Source organism: Macaca fascicularis, chromosome 20, assembly GCF_037993035.2.
Source record: "Macaca fascicularis isolate 582-1 chromosome 20, T2T-MFA8v1.1".
Taxonomy (NCBI): Eukaryota; Metazoa; Chordata; class Mammalia; order Primates; family Cercopithecidae; genus Macaca; species Macaca fascicularis.
Genome location: NC_088394.1, coordinates 84740840 through 84761484, shown reverse-complemented (window position 1 = coordinate 84761484; position 20645 = coordinate 84740840). Strand labels below are relative to the sequence as shown.

The 20645-nt window shown below is 60.8% G+C and overlaps 2 protein-coding genes across 22 annotated transcripts in view; both read left to right on the top strand.

Moving 5' to 3' along the window:
* GALNS (galactosamine (N-acetyl)-6-sulfatase) overlaps positions 1–20645 on the top strand; it is a 43233-nt gene that overhangs the window by 9379 nt on the left and 13209 nt on the right. For 7 of the 21 annotated variants that reach the window (XR_012428722.1, XR_012428723.1, XR_012428724.1 and 4 more), the window contains exons 2-9: positions 6036–6159; positions 6890–6964; positions 11745–11888; positions 13396–13462; positions 13921–14045; positions 14388–14527; positions 19627–19730; positions 20360–20496. Coding sequence is in view for 12 of the 21 variants with exons in the window: in XM_074026768.1 (XP_073882869.1) it covers positions 6041–6159; positions 6890–6964; positions 11745–11888; positions 13396–13462; positions 13921–14045; positions 14388–14527; positions 19627–19730; positions 20360–20496 (911 nt within the window). In the remaining 9 variants the exon portion in view is untranslated. Of the gene's footprint in view, positions 1–6035; positions 6160–6889; positions 6965–7773; positions 10959–11744; positions 11889–13395; positions 13463–13864; positions 14046–14387; positions 14528–19626; positions 19731–20359; positions 20497–20645 lie in introns of all 21 variants that reach the window. The other 14 variants (XR_012428727.1, XR_012428728.1, XR_006694780.3 and 11 more) reach the window with 7 other exon arrangements.
* Positions 14784–18121, top strand: LOC123570525 (uncharacterized). The gene is made up of 2 exons (XM_045382171.3): positions 14784–16391; positions 18099–18121. The coding sequence occupies exons 1-2, from the start codon at positions 14921–14923 to the stop codon at positions 18119–18121; spliced, it is 1494 nt and encodes a 497-aa protein (XP_045238106.2). The 5' UTR covers positions 14784–14920.

The following is a 20645-nucleotide window of genomic DNA, read 5'->3' as shown; positions in this document are numbered from 1 at the left end:
CACTTCCTCCTCCTTTTATAGCTGCTTTGCTGAGACGGAATTCACTGGTGAAAGTGTGTGGGTTGTTTTTAGTGTGTTCTCAGAGTCGTGCAGCCACCACACATCGTCACACCATCTTCGTCACCACGGAAGGAAGCCTCAGCCCTGATGGGGGTCACTCCCTTGTGCTCCCCGGAGCCTCTGGCAGTCCCGCTCCCCTTTCTGTCTCGAAGGATCTGCCTTTTCTGACGTTTCAGGTGAATGGAATCGTACGGTGTGTGGGCCTTGTGTCTGGCTTCCCCTCGCACGGGGTTTTGGGGCTTCACACACATCTGCATCAGGACTCCATTCCTTCTCGTGGCTGAATCATGGTCCACTGTGCAGAGGGACCACGTGTGGCTGAGGCTTCCGCCCGTGGATGGGCATCTGGGCGTTTCCAGCTCGGCCGCCGGGGAGTGAGCTGCTGTGGGTGTTGGTTCATGCACAGGTCTCCGCGTGGACACACTTTTCAGTTCTGCTGGGCTTGCACCGGGGAGGTGTTGCTGGGCCACGTGGCCACCCACGTGGTGCTGCCAGAACTCTCCTCAGGGGCTGCGTGTCACGTTCTTACACAGTGTGTGAGGCCCCAGTTTCCAGTGAGTTCCCTTTTTTTCCCCCCCCCGAGGCGGATTCTCGCTCTGTCGCCCAGGCTGGAGTGCAGTGGCCGGATCTCAGCTCACTGCAAGCTCCGCCTCCCGGGTTCACGCCATTCTCCTGCCTCAGCCTCCCGAGTAGCTGGGACTACAGGCACCTGCCACCACGCCCGGCTAGTTTTTTTTTTTTTTGTATTTTTAGTAGAGACGGTGTTTCACCGCGTTAGCCAGGATGGTCTCGATCTCCTGACCTCGTGGTCCGCCCGTCTCGGCCTCCCAAAGTGCTGGGATTACAGGCTTGAGCCACCGCGCCCGGCCAAGTTCACTTTTAATGTTTTATTTTGTTTGGTAAAAATCAGCCTTAGACAATCAACGATCAGACTCTGTTTGGTCCCTGTCGTGGTGAATTGTAGTCACCAAAGTGAGCCTCTCTCCGGCTCTTTGAGCACCAGGGCCCATGGAGCCTGTCTTGGGGTCGTTTGAAATGGTGGAAACTTGACAAAGGCCTAGATGGGCAGGTGAGACCCACTCGGCCTCCAGGTACCGCCCTCCTGGAGGTCCCTGCTGTCCATGCGGGTGGCAGTCCTGCTCTGTGGGTGAGTCCCAGGGCCAGTCGTGGCCGGAGGAGGCTGGATGGGGCGAATTTGGAGAAAAGTGGCAGTTTTTTTGTTTTTTTTTGTTGTTGTTGTTGTTTTGAGACAGGGTCTCACTCTCTCGCCCAGGCTGGAGTGCGGTGGTGCAGTCTCAGCTCACTGCAATCTCTGCCTCCCGAGCTCAGGGGATTCTCCTGCCTCAGCCTCCCAAGTAGCTGAGATTACAGGTGCCTGCCACCAAGCCCGGCTAATTTTTTGATTTTTTATAGAGATGGGGTCTCACCTTGGTGCCCAGGCTGGTGGACGAAAGAGAAATAGAGATTTAAAAAAGAACCATAGGTGTAGGTTCTAACGCACTTCAGAGCTGCAGGTGGAGCTGTTTGCATTCCTCCTGAAGGCTTCGGCTCCCGGACGTGGCTGGGCTGCAGAGACTGGCTTTACTAAGAGGTTTCCCCTCCCTGCCATCCAGGCGTGTCCACAGGCGTCCACACAACCAGGTGTGGTGAATGTCTTTTCACACCAAGTGGGCTTCTCAGTGACCCCCTGGCCACACCCCCATCTCACCCATCCCAGGAGCCTCCTGGGACCACACACAGGAGTCGGGAGCTTAACAGAAACAGAAGCACGACCGGGCGCGGCGCTCACACCGGTAACCCCAGCACTTTGGGAGGCCGAGGCAGACAGATCGCCTGAGGTCAGGAGTTTGAGACCAGCCTGGCCAACATGGCAAAACCCCATCTCTACAAAAAAAATACAAAAATTAGCCGAGTGTGGTGGCGGGCGCCTGTAATCCCAGCTACTCAGGAGGCTGCGGCAGGAGAATCGCCTGAACCCGGGAGGTGGAGATTGCAGTGAGCCGAGATCGCGTCACTGCACTCCAGCCTGGGGGACAAGAGCAAGACTTCGTCTAAAAAAAACAACAAAAAAAAAAACCAAAGAACCAGAAATGCATTCTCCCTTGGTCTGGAGACTGGAAGTCTGAGCTCAAGTTGGCAGGAGCTCACTCCCTCGGAGACCTGCAAGGGACCGTCTTTCCCCTGCAGCTTCTGGGGGCCCCCAGCCATCCCGAGCCCATGGCTGTGTGTCTCCCACCTGTGACCCTGTTGCCGCACAGCTGCCTTCGTCCTGTCTCCTATAAGGACTGCAGTTGTATGGGATGAGGGTCCGCTCCCACGTTAATGACCTCATCTTAATCATATCTGCAGCAACCCTGTTTCTAAGGTCATGTTCTCAGATACGCTGGGGCCGAAATTTTAGTATAACTTTTGGGGATTCAGTTCCACCCATTAACACTGATGAACTGTGACTTATTTAACTAAATCTGTTGTTCCCACTGTCTCACCCACAATTTTAAATTTGTGTAATGGATTATAGCCATAATTATTTCCTTAGGATAAACTGTTACAAGTGGAATTGCTGGGCCATGATCTTTTGTTTTGTTTCAGTGACAGGGTCTCACCCCGTTGCCCAGGCTGGAGTGCAGTGGTGTGATCATGGCTCACTGCAGCCTCAACCTCCTGGTGTGAAGTAATCCTCCTACCCCAGCCTCCTGAGTAGTTGGGACCACAGGTGCACACCACCACACCTGGCTATTTTTTCTTTTTTAGAGGTGGAGTCTTGCTGTGTTGTCCAGGCTGGTCTCGAACTCCTGGCTTTAAGTGATTCATGCCTTTTTTTTTTTTTTAACAGAGTCTTGCTCTGTCACGCAGGCTGTAGTGCAGGGGCGCAATCTTGGCTCACTGCAACCTCCGCCTCCTGGGTTGAAGCAATTCTTCTGCCTCAGCCTCCCAAGTAGCTGGTACAGGTGCCCACCACCATGCCCAGCTAATTTTTGTATTTTTAGTAGAGACGGGGTTTCATCATGTTGGCCAGGCTGGTCTCGAACCCTAACCTTGTGATCTGCCTGCCTCGGCCTCCCAAAGTACTAGGATTACAGGCGTGAGCCACCACGCCCAGCCCCATGATTGCCTTTTAAGATAGGGTAGCTGCACTTTCACTAAGAGGTTGGCCAACTCCAGCCCATGGGTCAAATGTGGACCCACCTGCTGAGCTTTTGTTGTTGTTGAGACAGAGTCTCGCTCTGTCGCCCAGGATGGAGTGTAGTGGTGCAATCTCGGCTCACTGCAAGCTCCGCCTGCTGGGTTGAAGTGATTCTCCTGTCTCAGCCTCCTGAGTAGCTGGGACTACAGGCGCCCACCAACACGCCCGGGTAAATTTTTGTGTTTTTAGTAGAGACGGAGTTTCACCGTGTTAGCCAGGATGGTCTCGATCTCTTGACCTCGTGATCTGTCCGCCTCGGCCTCCCAAAGTCCTGGGATTTCAAATGTGAGCCACTGCTTCTGGCTCACCACCTGCTGTTTTTTGAACCCATAAGCCAAGAATGGGTTTTATAATTTTAAATTGTTCAAAAAAAACAGAATAATATTTTGTGACATGAAAAATTATATGAAATTCAGATGTTGATGAATAAAGTTTTATTGGCACACAGCATGCACGTCTGCTCGAATGCTGGCTGTGGCAGGGCTGAGGGGCTGTGACAGCCCCATATGGCCCACAAAGCTGAAAAGATTTGCTGTGAGGCCCTTTACATAATGTGTTTGCTGATGCCAGCTCTAAATATCTATATTTGCATTCAAATTGGTTTCAAAAATAAATATACAGCCGGTCCTGAGAACGTGGTGGTGAATGCAGCTGAGCTGGGCCCATGAACGTGGTCATTGTGTTTAGAATGCAGTGTCCTTCCCAGGTGTTGTGTGTTTGTGCTGCCGAAGCTACTGAAGGTGGCCTGTAGAGGGCAGGGGCCCAGGCAGGCACAGACACTTAACTGATGTCTTGGTTGGTGGCGGGAATACGTCCTTAGGGAAGGAAGACAGGCCAGGCGCACGGGCCTCGCGGTGTTGGCTTCCACCAGGCTCCTGCTGAGGTGGGCGCCCAGGGAGATGGCTGGAGGATCCGAGGAGAGCCAAAGCCCCAGGTGGTGCCCTCCCCTCCTCCTAGAACAAAGACCGGGCGCACTGCCTGTTTAAAAGCACTTTTTTCAACAATACGCACTGCGAAGTTAGAAGAATTTTTCGGTGAACACCGGCCCTGCCACTCACCCCCGGAGTTTGCCGTGGGCATTTACTGTGCTGGCGCCATCACCCCGGCATCACCCCGCCTCCGTGCCTCCTGCCCTGTGCTCACCCGTCCTCCTGCTTGGGCCTTTTATTGTAAAAAACAGAACGTCAAATTGACCATGACAGCCACCTTGAAGTGCGCCACTTGGGCACTCAGTACGTTCACAGCGTGGTACTTCCATCCCTTCTACCTACTTCCGAACATTCCGTCCCAAGAAGAAACCAGTACCCAGCAGCAGGCCCTCCCCAGCACCCACCCCCAGCCCCGGCAGCCCCTCAGCCACCTCCTGCCTCTGCAGACCGGCCTGTTCCAGAGGCTTCCCATGAGCTAATCCCAGCCTGTGTGGCCCTGGTGTCTGCTTCCTTCCCTCGCGTGGAGCTTTCCAGGGCCGTGCACCCTGCGGGACGCCCTTCCTTTTGATGGCTGGGTGGTGTGCGGTGGTACGTGCATGAGTTTCCCCGGACGAAACACGTTACCACAGGCCGGGTGGCCTCAGACAGCAGAAATGGATTCTTGCTGGATTCTGGAGGCCAGAAGTGCACAATCAAGGTGTCAGCCAGGCCCCCTGTCTGAGTCTCTCGAGGAGGGTCCTTGCTGTCCCCTGGCTGGTGGCTGCACTGCTCCAGTGTTGGCCTCGGCCTTCACCCGGCATCTCTACTGCACATCTGCATCTCTAACTCCCAGTCACAGGATTGAGGGCCCACGCTGGTCCAGCGTGACCTCATCTTAGCTCGCTACATCTGCAAAGATCCTACTTCCAAATGCAGCCACACCCTTGTAGTACACACGGGCCACACTTTGTCGTCCACCGATGGGCGCTTGGGGTGCTCCTGCCTTTTGGCCACTGAGTCGCGCTGCCCTGGACGCTCGTGTGCAGGTCTGTGTGTGGACGTAAGTTTCAGTCTCTCAGGTGTACAGCTAGGAGTGGAATTGCAGCATGGAACTGCAGGGCCACACGGCAACTAGGCTTTTGGGGGACAGTTACCGCTCAACTTTGTTTTTTTTTTTTTTTTTTTTTTTTGAGACGGAGTCTCACGCTGTTGCCCAGGCTGGAGTGCAGTGGCGCGATCTCGGCTCACTGCAAGCTCCGCCTCCCGGGTTCCCGCCATTCTCCTGCCTCAGCCTCCTGAGTAGCTGGGACTACAGGCGCCCGCCACCGCGCCCGGCTAATTTTTTGTATTTTTAGTAGAGACGGGGTTTCACTGTGGTCTCGATCTCCTGACCTTGTGATCCGCCCGCCTCGGCCTCCCAAAGTGCTGGGATTACAGGCTTGAGCCACCGCGCCCGGCACCGCTCAACTTTGAAATCTAGGTTTGTACAGACATACGAGGGCCTGTGTGTGTATGTTGAAAAGAGACGCACGTGTTAGAGGCCATCTCCCCGCGAGCATGCAGATGTTGGTGTCAGGCTGGGAGGAGGCAGACGGACACGTTCCCCACGTGAGGACTGGGAGGAGGCAGACGGACGCATTCCCCACGTGAGGACCAAGCAGAAGTGGAGGCGAAAGCCAGCGTGGGCTGACCGTGGAGTGGCCCCATTGTGCACACACGCAGGCGCTGCTGGGGTTTAGCCAAGCTCTGCCGCTGGCTGGGGCACAGGGTGGCGCTGGCTCCCACAGTCCCCGATACGCTCTTGGCACCACGGACAGCTCCCCAGGCCAGAAGCACCAGCTGCAGAATGTGCTCATTCCTCCTCCCCATGTTCTTCCCTGCAGATGGGATGGGGCGACCTCGGGGTGTACGGAGAGCCCTCCAGAGAGACCCCGAATTTGGACCGGATGGCTGCAGAAGGGACGCTTTTCCCAAACTTCTATTCTGCCAACCCTCTGTGCTCACCATGTAAGTCAGCGGGGCCCTCATCCCCAGAAACGGGTGAGCCCAGCAGGCCGAGGCCTCCCAGGTCCTTCCAGCCGTGACTCTGGGCGGCCATATCAACCTTGTCTACTCCTACTACTGCAGGGAGGGTGGCAGGTGGGCTCAGGCCTTTCTCATCAGGTCCCAGCCCGGCTCCGTGCTGTGTGGGGTGCGGCACCTGCTGGGTTTTCAGGGTCAAAGTTGCGGTGTTGGTGGCTGCTGTCCTGTTTCCCAGAGTCGAGTGCTGTGGCCACCTGGGGAGAGGCACTGCAGTGTGGCTCCGTCTCAGGGTACCGGGGAAGTGGGGGTCCTGCTTCCTCCCTCCCCGGGGAGAGTCTCTCCTACCAGAGACGACACACGTGGTATTGATCATGAGGAAGAAGGGAAGGCAGGGTACGGGCCGCACTCGAGGATGGAGGCGTGCGGACCTGCGCACCCAGTGGGTGTCCCGGGAGCCTGGGAGAGGAGACGGCGTCTTGGGGACAACGCTGAGCTGCAGGGCCTGAGGGCTGCATGTCTTTCAGTGTATTGGGTGCTGTGCCCCACCCAGGTGGTGGAGATGCTAACAGGGATCGACCGGCGTGGCAGCCCCTCATAAACCTGCGTCTGCCTCATCTGTCACGCGTCCGCCTACTGGTGGGGCTCTTGCTGACGGGTGTGTGGGTCTGAGCTGCACCCTTCTCATCCAGTTTCTGTTTCTGTCACCTCCTCATAGCCAGGGCGGCACTGCTCACGGGACGGCTGCCCATCCGCAATGGCTTCTACACCACCAACGCCCATGCCAGAAACGGTAGGCTGCCTGCTGCCACCTCCAGGGTCCACCTCGGGGTGCAGGGTTGGGCAGGTGGGGTCCGGGTGGTGCCCGGGTCTCTGGGACTCAGGTGGAAATGAGGGCTCCCCCAGCTGGTTTCCTTCCCTGCCCTGGCCCAGTGGGGACGGAGCAGAGGGTGCCCAGTCTGGCCTAAGGAGCTGGGCCGGCACCCCCACCCCAGAAGCTCCCACTCTCCAGGCAGGTGAGCCGCACACTTACAGAGAAACTGGGGCTGTGGTGTCAGCAGCAGTTCTGGAATGTTCTGGAATTGCTGTGCTCGGGTTTGGATGGGCTCCCCAGGGGCATCTCATAGGGGAAGTGGGATTTCCAGTGGCCTTTGAGGAAAGGGAAGGACAGGGGAGGTAGGGGTGGGGCAGTGAAGCGTCATGTGGCGTATTCCAGAGACCCCTGGAGATCAGGCAGGCAGGAGGCTGGCCTAAGAGGCAGGATAGGGCCTGAGGGCAGGCAGGAGGCCCAGGGAAGGCACTGGGGGGCACAGAGTCTGCTCCGTGCCCGCCCTCTGGTGATGGCACTGGCTCTGAGGGGTGCCTGGAAAAATCTGGGAAGTTCCATGCCCTGTAGATGCACAGTCCCCAGGCCCAGCCTTTGACCCGAGGGACCAGTGTCCTGTTAGGACGTGTGGACGCAGCCCCCAGGCCCAGCCTTTGACCCCGAGGGGCCAGTGTTCTATTAGGATGTGTGGACGCAGCCCCCAGTGTCCTGTTAGGATGGGGGTGGTGGCAGCTTCTCGGGGTCTCCTCGGGGCTCACCCAGCGCTGCTCTTCCAGCCTACACGCCGCAGGAAATTGTGGGCGGTATCCCAGACTCGGAGCAGCTCCTCCCGGAGCTTCTGAAGAAGGCCGGCTACGTCAGCAAGATCGTCGGCAAGTGGTGAGTGTCCGGCCATGCCTGCCCGGGCGTCCTGCTCCACCCACTTCCCGGCCTTGGTTCCAAGGGGCGTGGCCACAAGTTTCCAACGAGGAAGGCGTCTTGGGTGGGAAACGGAAGCTGATTCTGAGTGTGTTCAGGTGTCTCCAGCGTCCCTGTGCAGGCCGGCATGACCTTGCCAGCAGGATCTCAGGTCACCAGGCTGGGCCCGCAGCTGCAAGTGTCTTGCAGCATCAGACTCCACAGGCCCGTCACTGTCCCTCGTGTCATGGCCCCCAGCATCCGCCACCACCGCACCCCGGCTGCCTCTTGCCACGTCGTGCTTGGAGGGGTCACGTCGTTACACATAGGAGCCGTGGAGGAGGAGCTGCCTGTCTGCCCCAGGGGCCTGTTGGATGACGAAAGCTCTGGTCTAAACCACAAAGGAGCCACCAGGAAGGAGAGGAACAGCCCAGCAGTTGACGAAATCCTAACCTGTCGAGAGCTCGGGTGCCGCACAGCCCCCAGGCCGCAGTTTCAGGCGCACGGGATGTTTCATTTCTTTTCCTCCCTGGGATGCCTGCGTGAGCATGGAGGGTTGGGTGGAGTCATCTGCCCCGGGCTGCTCTCCAGCTGTTGGAGTGTTCCCGCCTGTCGGGCCGCATGCCTTCTCCTTCAGGAAGCCCTCGATGCTTTCCCAGCCTCTGTGATCCCCGGTCGGCTGCCTGTGGCTCCTGCCGGCCCCTTTCGGGTGGATGCTCCTTGGATATGGATGGTCATGGCAGCCAGGAATCTGCTGAGCTTGATGATTGGATGAGGAGGACCCAGAGGCTGCCTAGGGAGGGCTTTGTCCCTCTTCAGACGAGAGGAAGCAGCCTGCCGAGCTGAGCTCTCAGAAATCACAGGGCGGAGCCGATGGGCACCGCAGCCGCGGAGTCCTCACACAGGGAGGTCGGGCCCCACGCGGCCTGCGTGGTCGCTGAGCCAGTGCCAGGGACTGTCTCGGAAGTCGGCCCCCAAGGTTCACTGGAGCGTGACAGGGCTGTGCCAAGAGGAGGAAGAGCCGGTGGCCTCTCCAAGTGACAAGCCCCACAGTGACTGGAGCTCTCCACCTGGCCTGGCAGCTCTGTCTTGGGCCCAGCGGCCTCCTGTGCATGGTCATTGGTGCAGGTGGCAAGAGCTAGACAGGGAGTGGGTCTCCACAGAGGCCTCGAGGCTCCTGAACAGCCATCGGCGGGAGAGAGGGGACCCCGAGGAGTGGGAGCAGGAGCCAGGCAGGCCCCAGAGCCACAGGCTCCTCCCAGGCTCAGGACATGGTGCAGTGACTGGATGGCCCGGGCTGGGTACTGCAGTGGCTGCTCGGTCAGGTGGGGGGGTCCCCATCCCAGCAGGGTCCCCTCTCAGGGCAGTAGGGTGTTGTCAGCCGTCACTCAGACTTCCCCGAGGCCCCTCGCCTGGACTCAGAGGCTGCTTCATCTGCCTGCAGCCACGCGGGGGCGCCGGGCAGGGACTTGGGTCCCAGAGGGCTGCAGAGGTTCCCCGCTCCAGGTCACCTGCTGGCGAGTGCCAGGCCCCACTGCTGCTTTGGGACAAGCACGTTGAGCCGACAGCTTAATCTGTGTGGCGTCCTGCCCGTGTGCTTCCCCTGAGCAAGGCCTTTGTGCTGCAGTCGTGGATGCACGAGTGTCCCCTGTGGCTGGGCGGTGACCTGCGGACGTGGACGCACGAGGACCCCTGTGGCTGGGCGGTGACCTGCGGACGTGGACGCATGAGTGTCCCCTGTGGCTGGGCGGTGACCTGCGGACGTGGACGCACGAGTGTCCCCCTGTGGCTGGGCGGTGACCTGCGGACGTGGACGCACAAGTGCCCCTGTTCCTGGGCGGTGACCTGCGGACGTGGATGCACGAGGACCCCTGTGGCTGGGCGGTGACCTGCGGACGTGGACGCACGAGGACCCCTGTGGCTGGGCGGTGACCTGCGACGTGGACGCACAAGTGCCCCTGTGGCTGGGCGGTGACCTGCGGACGTGGACGCACGAGTGTCCCCTGTGGCTGGGCGGTGACCTGCGGACGTGGACGCACGAGTGTCCCCTGTGGCTGGGCGGTGACCTGCGGACGTGGACGCACGAGTGTCCCCTGTGGCTGGGCGGTGACCTGCGGACGTGGACGGACGAGTGTCCCCTGTGGCTGGGTGGTGACCTGCGGACGTGGACGCACGAGTGTCCCCTGTGGCTGGGCGGTGACCTGCGGACGTGGACGCAGGAGGACCCCTGTGGCTGGGCGGTGACCTGCCCGGGGTGTTCAGGGATAATGGGGTGCTCTGGCAGTGGGCCCAAGTGCTGAAGACTTGAAGGAAACAGCCCGGAGTTGGCAGCCAAAGGAGCTCTGAGGTCACAGAGAGGTCCATGTGTGCTTACCTGAGAGAGGAGACACGTGTGCTTACCTGAGAGAGGAGATGGAAGAGGCAGCTCAGGAGGTTCCGGGTGCAGAGGCCATGTCCAGGGAGGCAGCCACTACAGAACCAGCCAGAGCCTCAGCTACAGCCATGCCAGCCTCCTTGCTCACCCACAGGGAAACCAAGGTCCAGACAGACGGGCTTACGCAGTGTCCAGGCTCTGTTGCTGGCTGGGTTCCGTCCAGCCTCCACCTTCCAGCCTGGCCTTTCTTCAGGGCCCCTTCTGACCCTCCCCCAGCCAGTGACCGAGTGAATCCACAGTGGCCTGAGACCTGTGTGCCGGGTGCAGAGTCGCCCGTGAGCACTCAGGCTGGGGCCTTCCCGCCCCCTCCACCAGGGCCAGCCCCACATGCGGGTCAGAAATCTGCTTCGGGGATGCTGCTTTCAAAGCCGTAGCTGCAGAAGATTTTCCTCAGATGACACGCAACTGACATGAGACCCGCCCGCGGCCGTGCCTAGAAGCCACCTTATACCACGTCTCCTGCGGCCCGTTCTGAAGAGCAGCCACGAGCTGGATTCCTCCAGGACGAGAGAGGTCGTGCAAGGAAACCCGGACAGCTGGCCTGGGGACTGGGATGAGTGGGCGAAGAGGTGTGGCCTGCAGGACTGCTGTGGACTGGCGGACGAGAGATTAGGTGCCCCCAGAGGGAAGGTGCGTGTGGGTCTGTAGGAGGTCGTCAGAAGGGGAGTGCAGGGCGGGGTCTGGAGGGTTCCCACAGGCCTGGGGTGTGATGCCTGGCGATGGCCATTCCGAGCAGGTGAACCCTGGTCCCAGGAGAGCAGTTGGTAGAGGTCACCAGTGTGGCCACACTGCCACGTTCTCTTGTCATCACTCCAATCTCCGCCTCTGCCAGGGCCCTGGGAATGTGGGTGCAGCTGGCAGGCCCCAGGGCTCCCACACGGCACACAACGCCCCGCCCAGCCGTCATCCCGGGACCGTTGCCCTGGACTGGGAGACAAGACTGAGTGCCTCGGTGTGGAGAGACCCAGTAATTATCTGGCAGGAGATATTTTCTGCCCTGGAAAACCCAGAGGAGAAGCACTTGGGTTCGAGACACAAGCTGTGAAACTTTCCTGGGAGTTCAGGAAAAGTGGAAGGAAGGAGCCGGGGCCCCGAGGGGCACATCAGGCGGGTTCCAGGCGGCTGAAAGGCTCCTCACGATGCACCGCCCTTCACGGTGCCGGGAACCCCGGCCGCCACTGTGCCTGCCACCCTTGGTTGTGCCCAGACACTCTGTGGGGGAGGCGGGCGGTGCTAGCACCCTCCTCGGGGTGAGGCTTTGGTCTTTTGTCCCTGCCGTGCCCAGGCATAGCCTATACTCAGTGCTGGAGGGTGCTCATCTTACCAAGAATTTTGTGAAGCTGGTGGATCTGTTGCTCAGAATTTCAGAGTGTCCCCACGTGGGGTCCCTGAAGTGTCCTGGGTTCCTGTTTCCAGGCATCTGGGTCACAGGCCCCAGTTCCACCCCCTGAAGCACGGATTTGATGAGTGGTTTGGATCCCCCAACTGCCACTTTGGACCTTATGACAACAAGGCCAGGCCCAACATCCCTGTGTACAGGGACTGGGAGATGGTTGGCAGGTAATGGAGCCCCACCCCTTCCCCTCCCACGTCCTGAACTGCTGCGCCCGGCGTGCCTGCCCCCCGTCTCTAGCACTGGTGGCCTCAGGCTGCTGCTCACGAGGGCTGGGCTGTCCCTGGGTCCCCGGGCACCGAGGGCTTTGGTTTGGGGGCTTCTGTCACCAAGTTTTGCCCCAGAGCCTGTGAGACTCACGCCTGGGGTTTCCCACCTTTTCAAGGTCGTAGATCCCTTTAGCTGTCCTGAGAGAGGAAGGCCCCCAGCAGAGTGAGCCCACACAGTCTGTCCTAGCTGTCAGGGTACTGCCCATGTGGTCCACGGGTGGGGAGGCCGGCTGTGCTCCAGACGTCCAGGGACATGGGCAGGACAGGAGGTGGGACGAAACCCCACTGGGAGCCACACTAGGAGCAAAAGCCACTGTCCGGACAGAGCCGTCCTGGTGCCCGGGCATGGGGGCAGCACCTCTGGACACGGCAGCACCGGCTCAGGGACCCTCATCTTCTGTGAATTTTATTTTGCTTAATTTGACTCTTCTTGGCGGAAGTGCTCATTGGTTACCTGGCGGTGGACCAGAAGTGGCACCAGCCTGCTGCCTTTTTCTAGACAGAGCTCCTTGGAGGTGTGGGAGTCGCCCCGCGCGGCCCCCATTTGAAGTGTGCAGTTCTGTGGTTTGCAGTAGTCGCAGGCTGGGACAGCCAGCACTGCAGCCGTTTCAGAACGAGCCCCGTGGCCTGAGCAGTGGTTCCCCAGCCCCAGTCCCAGCCCCGAGCGACCACGGCCGCCTCACTGCCTTCACCTTGGTGTTGCGCCCTCGGCCCCGTTCCCCCATCTTCCTACGTGGCAGGTCATCAGATGCAAGACCATGACCTGGGGGAGTGAGGGACGCATCCAGCTTGGTCTGTTCTCTGAGTGGACATTTCATTTCCAGACTTTTTTTTTTTTTAACCCCCGAGACACGATCTCGCTCTGTCTCCCAGGCTGGAGTGCAGGGGCGCGATCTTGGCTCACTGCAACCTCCGCCACCCAGATTTAAGCAATTCTCCTGCCTCATCCTCCCAAGTAGCTGGCATTACAGGCACACACCACCATGCCCAGCTAATGTTTGTGGTTTTAGTAGAGACGGGGTTTCACCACGTTCCCCAGGCTGGTCTCAAATTCCTGACCTCATCATCCACCTTCCTCGGCCTCCCGAAGTGCTGAGGTTACAGGCGTGAGCCATGACGCCCGGCCCAGCCTCCTTTTACACCAAGCCCGTGGCCCGGCCCCAGCCTCCTTTTACACCAAGCCCGTGGCCCGGCCCCAGCCTCCTTTTACACCAAGCCCGTGGCCCGGCCCCAGCCTCCTTTTACACCAAGCCCGTGGCCCGGCCCCAGCCTCCTTTTACACCAAGCCTGTGGCCCGGCCCAGCCTCCTTTTACATCAAGCCCGTGGCTTTGCCAGTGAAGTCAGGGAGGAGGGGACTTTCTTGGCCTAGATTCTGACGTCTGTCCGGATCTGTGTTCTTTTCAGATATTATGAAGAATTTCCAATTAATCTGAAGACGGGGGAAGCCAACCTCACCCAGATCTACCTGCAGGTAACAGGGGGACGGGGACCGCAGCAGCCTCGCCCTGCGGGAGGCGGGGAGACGGGGACCGCAGCAGCCTCACCAGGACGCAGCAGCCTCGCCCTGTGGGAGGCGGGGAGACGGGGACCGCAGCAGCCTCGCCCTGTGGGAGGCGTGGGGGTCGGGGACTGCAGCAGCCTCACCCTGCAGGTGACTGGGGGACAGGGACCGCAGCAGCCTCACCCTGTGGGAGGCGGGAGGGACAGGGACCGCAGCAGCCTCGCCAGGACGCAGCAGCCTCGCCCTGTGGGAGGCGTGGGGGTCGGGGACCTCAGCAGCCTCACCCTGCAGGTGACTGGGGGACGGGGACTGCAGCAGCCTCAACCTGTGGGAGGCGGGAGGGACGGGGACCGCAGCAGCCTCGCCCTGCAGGAGGCATGGGGAGGTCGGCCTGAGGCTGGAGGAGGACGGTGCGACTCTCACCATAGGAAGCCCTGGACTTCATTAAGAGACAGGCACGGCACCACCCTTTCTTCCTCTACTGGGCTGTCGACGCCACACACGCACCCGTCTACGCCTCCAAACCCTTCTTGGGCACCAGTCAGCGAGGGCGGTGAGTCCTGGTTCCAAGGAGCACAGACGGCGCTGGAGGCCCCAGCTGTGCTTGGTGACTCCAGAGATGGGGCACTCAGTACCGTGGCGTTTAGTGACTATTTTGGAAAGGCCAGAGCAACCCCCCCGTTTGAAGCCGTCCACTGGCCTGGGATCAGGAGAGGAGGGCTGTGGTGGGGGTGCCGGCTCTGTCCTTCATAAGCCACATACACTTGAACTGAAGCCATTCCTCTTCCGGGAAGAGGCCGGCCAGTTCGCTGTCGTCTGTGAAATTAAGATTTAACGTACTCCGTGAATCCCAGTATGCCGCTGGCTGCCTGATCTGTTTGTCTCCGTCCTCCAGGTATGGAGATGCCGTCCGGGAGATTGATGACAGCGTTGGGAAGATGCTGGAGCTTCTCCACGACCTGCACATCGCGGACAACACCTTTGTCTTCTTCACATCGGACAACGGCGCTGCCCTCATTTCCGCCCCCGAACAAGGTGAGTGCTCACCGTCACTCCTCGCGGGTCCCCGCGGCCACTGTCGGTGAGGAGCAGCGGGACCGGCTGTGACGCAGGAGTGGCTTTGAACTTGGGGGTGGAGAGGAGATGACACAGGGAAGAGGGTTTGTCTTGGAAGAGGCCGACGCTTCCCGAAGGGTGACCCTGGAGACCAGAGGTTTTGGAGGCTGCATGGAAACAGCAGGGCTGGTGGAGCGGGGTGTCCCTGCTGAGGTGGGGGCTGGCACCCAAGACCTCCAGCAGCCCTGGGAGTGTGGCCTGAACCTGGTCACCCAGGGGCCGGGCCGCCTCCATGAAGATGGGTTCCCGCCCCCACCACCCGAGTGGTTCCCGGGATGGAGCTTCAGCCTTTTCCCCACTCGGCACTGATGAATGCCTGACCGGACCCCAGTGCCAACAAACCCGAACCCGCCTCTTCCCAGACCACACGGGGGGGACCCTGCAGCCTCGTCCCAGACCACACAGGGGCACCCTGCAGCCTCGTCCCAGACCACACGGGGGCGCCCTGCACCCTCTTCCCAGACCACACGGGGGCGCCCTGCACCCTCTTCCCAGACCACACGGGGGCTCCCTGCTCCCTCTTCCCAGACCACACGGGGGCGCCCTGCACCCTCTTCCCAGACCACACGGGGGCGCCCTGCACCCTCTTCCCAGACCACACGGGGGCACCCTGCTCCCTCTTCCCAGACCACACGGGGGGGACCCTGCAGCCTCGTCCCAGACCACACAGGGGCGCCCTGCAGCCTCTTCCCAGACCACACGGGGGGGACCCTGCAGCCTCGTCCCAGACCACACGGGGGCGCCCTGCAGCCTCTTCCCAGACCACACGGGGGGGACCCTGCAGCCTCGTCCCAGACCACACGGGGGCGCCCTGCACCCTCTTCCCAGATCACGCTGGGGGACCCTGCAGCCTTGTCCCAGACCACACGGGGGCGCCCTGCACCCTCTTCCCAGACCACACGGGGGCGCCCTGCAGCCTCGTCCCAGACCACACGGGGGCGCCCTGCAGCCTCTTCCCAGACCACGCTGGGGGACCCTGCACCCTCTTCCCAGACCACACGGGGGGGACCCTGCAGCCGCGTCCCAGACCACACGGGGGGGGGCCCCTGCAGCCTCGTCCCGGACCACACGGGGGCGCCCTGCACCCTCTTCCCAGACCACACGGGGGCGCCCTGCAGCCTCTTCCCAGACCACGCTGCGGGGGGGGCCCTGCACCCTCTTCCCAGACCACACAGGGGCGCCCTGCAGCCTCATCAGAGACCACACGGGGGGCCCGCAGCCTCGTCCCGGACCACACGGGGGCGCCCTGCAGCCTCTTCCCAGACCTCACGGGGGCGCCCTGCAGCCTCTTCCCAGACCACACGGGGGCGCCCTGCACCCTCTTCCCAGACCACACGGGGGGACCCTGCAGCCTCGTCCCAGACCACACGGGGGCGCCCTGCAGCCTCATCCCAGACCCAATGGGGGCGCCCTGCAGCCTCTTCCCAGACCACACGGGGGCGCCCTGCAGCCTCGTCCCAGACCATGCAGGGGGTCCTGCAACCTCTTCCCAGACCACGCGGGGGGCGCTCTGCAGCCTCTTCCCAGACCACACGGGGGCGCCCTGCAGCCTCTTCCCACACCACACGGGGGCGCCCTGCAGCCTCGTCCCAGACCATGCGGGGGGTCCTGCACCCTCTTCCCAGACCACGCGGGGGGCACTCTGCAGCCTCGTCCCAGACCACGCTGGGGGACCCTGCAGCCTCTTCCCAGACCACACGGGGGCGCCCTGCAGCCTCGTCCCAGACCATGTGGGGGGCCCTGCAACCTCTTCCCGGACCACACGGGGGCGCCCTGCAGCCTCGTCCCAGACCATGCGGGGGGTCCTGCAACCTCTTCCCAGACCACGCGGGGGGCACTCTGCAGCCTCGTCCCAGACCACACGGGGGCGCCCTGCAGCCTCGTCCCAGACCCCACGGGGGCGCCCTGCAGCCTCTTCCCAGACCACACGGGGGCGCCCTGCAGCCTCGTCCCAGACCATGCGGGGGGCCCTGCAACCTCTTCCCAGACCACGCGGGGGGCGCTCTGCAGCCTCTTCCCAGACCACGCTGGGGGACCCTGCAGCCTCGTCCCAGACCATGCGGGGGGTCCTGCAACCTCTTCCCAGACCACGCTGGGGGACCCTGCAGCCTCGTCCCAGACCACACGGGGGCGCCCTGCAGCCTCTTCCCAGACCACACGGGGGCGCCCTGCAGCCTCTTCCCAGACCACGCTGGGGGACCCTGCAGCCTCGTCCCAGACCACACGGGGGCGCCCTGCAGCCTCTTCCCAGACCACACGGGGGCGCCCTGCAGCCTCTTCCCAGACCACGCGGGGGGCCCTGCAGCCTGGCATCCTGCAGGGAGAGGGGCTTCAGGGTTTGAAGTGATAGAAACCAGCACGGCTGGAAGCCAAAAGAGAAACATAGGCTCCCTCGTGCCACGTCCCACCAGATGGCTCCCATGGGTGAGCTTGGCTCCCGTGCAGGCCCTCCGGACAGCTCCACCTCCCACCCACTGGAGTCAGACCCATGAGTCCAGGCCCTGCACAGACCCATGTGTGGAGGGCTACAGGCAGCTCCTAGGAGGGAGGGTGCTGGCCGCCATTCCGCAGGGGGAGCCCGGGGGGCCACCTCGACGCCCGCACCCACAACCACCAGCCAGCAGTGGCAAGGGCCCCAGCGACCTGAGTCTTCATTTCTTTTTTTTTCTTTTTTTTTTTTTTTTTGAGATGGAGTCTCGCTCTGTAGTTCAGGCTGGAGTGCGGTGGCCAGATCTCAGCTCACTGCAAGCTCAGCTTCCCGGGTTCACGCCATTCTCCTGCCTCAGCCTCCCGAGTAGCTGGGACTACAGGCACCCGCCACCTCGCCCGGCTAGTTTTTTGTATTTTTTAGTAGAGACGCGGTTTCACCGTGTTAGCCAGGATGGTCTCGATCTCCTGACCTCGTGATCCACCTGTCTCAGCCTCCCAAAGTGCTGGGTTTCATACAAATGGCATACGTACCTATTTGTAATGAGAACCCCCACACCCAGCACCCAGCACAAGACTAGAAACAGAGCATCCCAGAGAAAGCGGGGGAGGGGGCCGGGCGTGGTGGCTCACACCTGTAATCCCAGCACTTTGGGAGGCTGAGGCAGGCGGATCACAAGGTCAGGAGATCGAGACCACCCTGGCTAACATGGTGAAACCCTGTCTCTACTAAAAATACAAAAAATTAGCCTGGCGTGGTGGTGGGCACTGGTAGTCTCAGTTATTCAGGAGGCTGAGGCAGGAGAATGGCATGAACCCAGGAGGCAGAGCTTGCAGTGAGCCGAGATTGCACCACTGCACTGCAGCCTGAGCAACAGAGCTAGATTCTGTCTCTAAAAGAAAAATTAAAAAAGCAGGAAAGGGGAGAGAGAGAGAAGGAAAGAAAAGGGAGGGAGTCAGGGGGAGAAGGAGAAAGAAGAAAGAACAGCATGGCCTCCTGTGAGCCAAGTGTCCCCTAGAAGTGGCCACTATCCCTAGCTCAGTGTCCTTTGTCCCCTCACAGGTTCTGTGGCTCTGCTGCTATGAGCAGGGCCCTCCCTGAGCCAGGCCAGGTTCTGGGTGTTGGCGTGTTCGCCTGTGAGGGACTCTGAGCAGAGCTGCTTGGGAGGTTCTGTTCAGAGGCTTCCCCACGCTGCCACTCAGGGGGGTTTGGAAGGCAGCGCAGGAAAGAATTGCGGTGACTTCACATCCCTTGGGTGGTTCACTTTTTCACTACCAGAAAAATACTTTTTTTTTTTTTTTTTTTTTTTTTTGAGACAGAGTCTCGCTCTGTCGCCCAGGCTTAAGTGCAATGATGCAATCTCGGCTCACTGTAAGCTCCGCCTCCCGGGTTCCCGCCATTCTCCTGCCTCAGCCTCCTGAGTAACTTTGACTACAGGTGCCCACCACCATGCCCAGCTAATTTTTTGTATTTTTAGCAGAGACGGGGTTTCACCATGTTGGCCAGGATAGTCTCGATCACCTGACTTCGTGATCCACCCACCTCAGCCTCCCAAAGTGCTGGGATTACAGGCGTGAGCCACCGCATCCAGTTTTTTCTTTTTTCTCTTTTTTTGAGACAAGGTCTTGCTGTATCACCCAGGCTGGAGTGCAGTGGCGTGATCTCAGCTCACTGCAGCCTTGACCTCCTGGGCTCAGATGATCCTCCCACCTCCTGAATAGCCTCCTGAATAGCTGAGACTACGAGGCACGCCACCACACCCAGCTAATTTTTGTTTTTGTAGAGATGGGGTTTAGCCATGGTCTCTCTTTGGTAGAAACCAGTCTAGGCTAGTCTTGAACTCTCGGGTTCAAGCAATCTCCCTGCTTCAGCATCCCAAGGTACTGGGATGACAGGTATGAGTCACCACAGCCAGCCCTTTGGTTTCCTTTTCCCCTTTTTTCAGGGGACCCGAAGCTGAGAGCGCCTCGGGTACTCAGGCTACAGCAGCAGGAGTGGTTTTTCTCCCTGACATGAGCCCCTGCCTCCTCCCTCCATGTCTGGGCGTGAGCCGGGGATGGTGCCGGCACCGGAGCTGGCCTTTGCCCCATGAGCACTTCCCACAAGCAATGGCTCGGAGACCAGAATCCAGTCTTGGGGGTTTGTCCGAAACACAGATTCCTGCACCCCACCCTGACTGACGGAGTCAGAACCGTAGGGGGCCAGAAGTTGGCTGCATTTTAAGTTCCCCACACACCGGGAGGCTTGTGAACATTCACGTTCGGGAAGCACCAGCCGGCGACTGCGCACCGGCGCCCGGGCCTCTGCTGCGGGAGTGTACGTTTCTGAGTCTTGCTGATACCATGTGGTTGCATTTCCATTTCCTCAGTGGACATGACGTTGCCACTTTCCCAGGAGACCTTGCAGCCGCGGCATCTCAGATGAGCCCCTGGAGGGCTGCCCCGAGGCTCGGATCTCGCACTCCAGCCAGAGCGCCCCGGCTGGGCCCTTTGTCCCCATGACCGGTCTCAGTGACTCAGTGTCACCTGGGGAGGGGGAGGGCTGGGGACATCGGGTCCCAGTGGCCTGACGTGGGGCCCCTCTCTCCCAGCTGGCAGCAACGGCCCCTTTCTGTGTGGGAAGCAGACCACGTTTGAAGGAGGGATGAGGGAGCCTGCCCTCGCGTGGTGGCCGGGGCACATCGCCGCAGGCCAGGTGAGTCAGCATCCACCCGTCTGCCGGGCAGCAGGCACAGGCCTGTGGCCATCCTAGGGTGTGTGCAGCCCTCACTTTCCTCTTGCCTGCCCACCCTTCCCAGGGCCTGGCCTGCCTGTCCCTCCTGCCTGTCCTGGAGCTCCCTGGGTGTGTCAGGAGCCGTCCCCACCACAGCCACTCAGAGGCGCTCCTGTCCAGCCTCAGCTGCCCCTCCACGCCTGGTTTTCGTCCACCTGCTTCTCTGACTTAAGGGGTAGGGCTCACGGTGGCGTTAGGGCTTTCAGTGTTAGAGCGAGGCGGTCCTCTCCAGACAGGTGGGCCTGGAGAGGTGGGACCTCCTGGCATCTCCCTGGCAGGGCTGTGATTCTCCTTTCATCTGATCCACAGGGGCAGAGGAGGCTGCCAGGGATTGAGGACATGGCCTGGCTCTGGGGTCTTTGAGACCTGGTTTGAGGCCCTTCTGCCACTCACAGACCTTGTGGTTCCGCTCAGTCCCTGCCATGGGCATGTGTGTGTGCGCATATCTGTAGACCCAGCTGGGCAGCGGGGCGCATGTCCCCCCAGGGATTGGCCCCCAGCCCCGTCGGGTCGGGGCAGTGCCCTGAGCATGTTGCTGTCGTGTGTTTCAGGTGAGCCACCAGCTGGGCAGTATCATGGACCTCTTCACCACCAGCCTGGCGCTTGCGGGCCTGACGCCGCCCAGAGACAGGGCCATCGATGGCCTCAATCTCCTCCCCGCCCTCCTGCAGGGGCGGCTGATGGACAGGTTGGTGCTAGAACTGCCCCGGCCCCTTCCCCGGGATCCAAGTGGTGAAGCCCAGAGCTGATGATCAGGTGTGACCCCCAGGCCCAGCTGCCCCTCATTCCGGACACAGGCGTGCTTGTGCCCAGTGCTGAAGGAGGCGGGGGACCTGT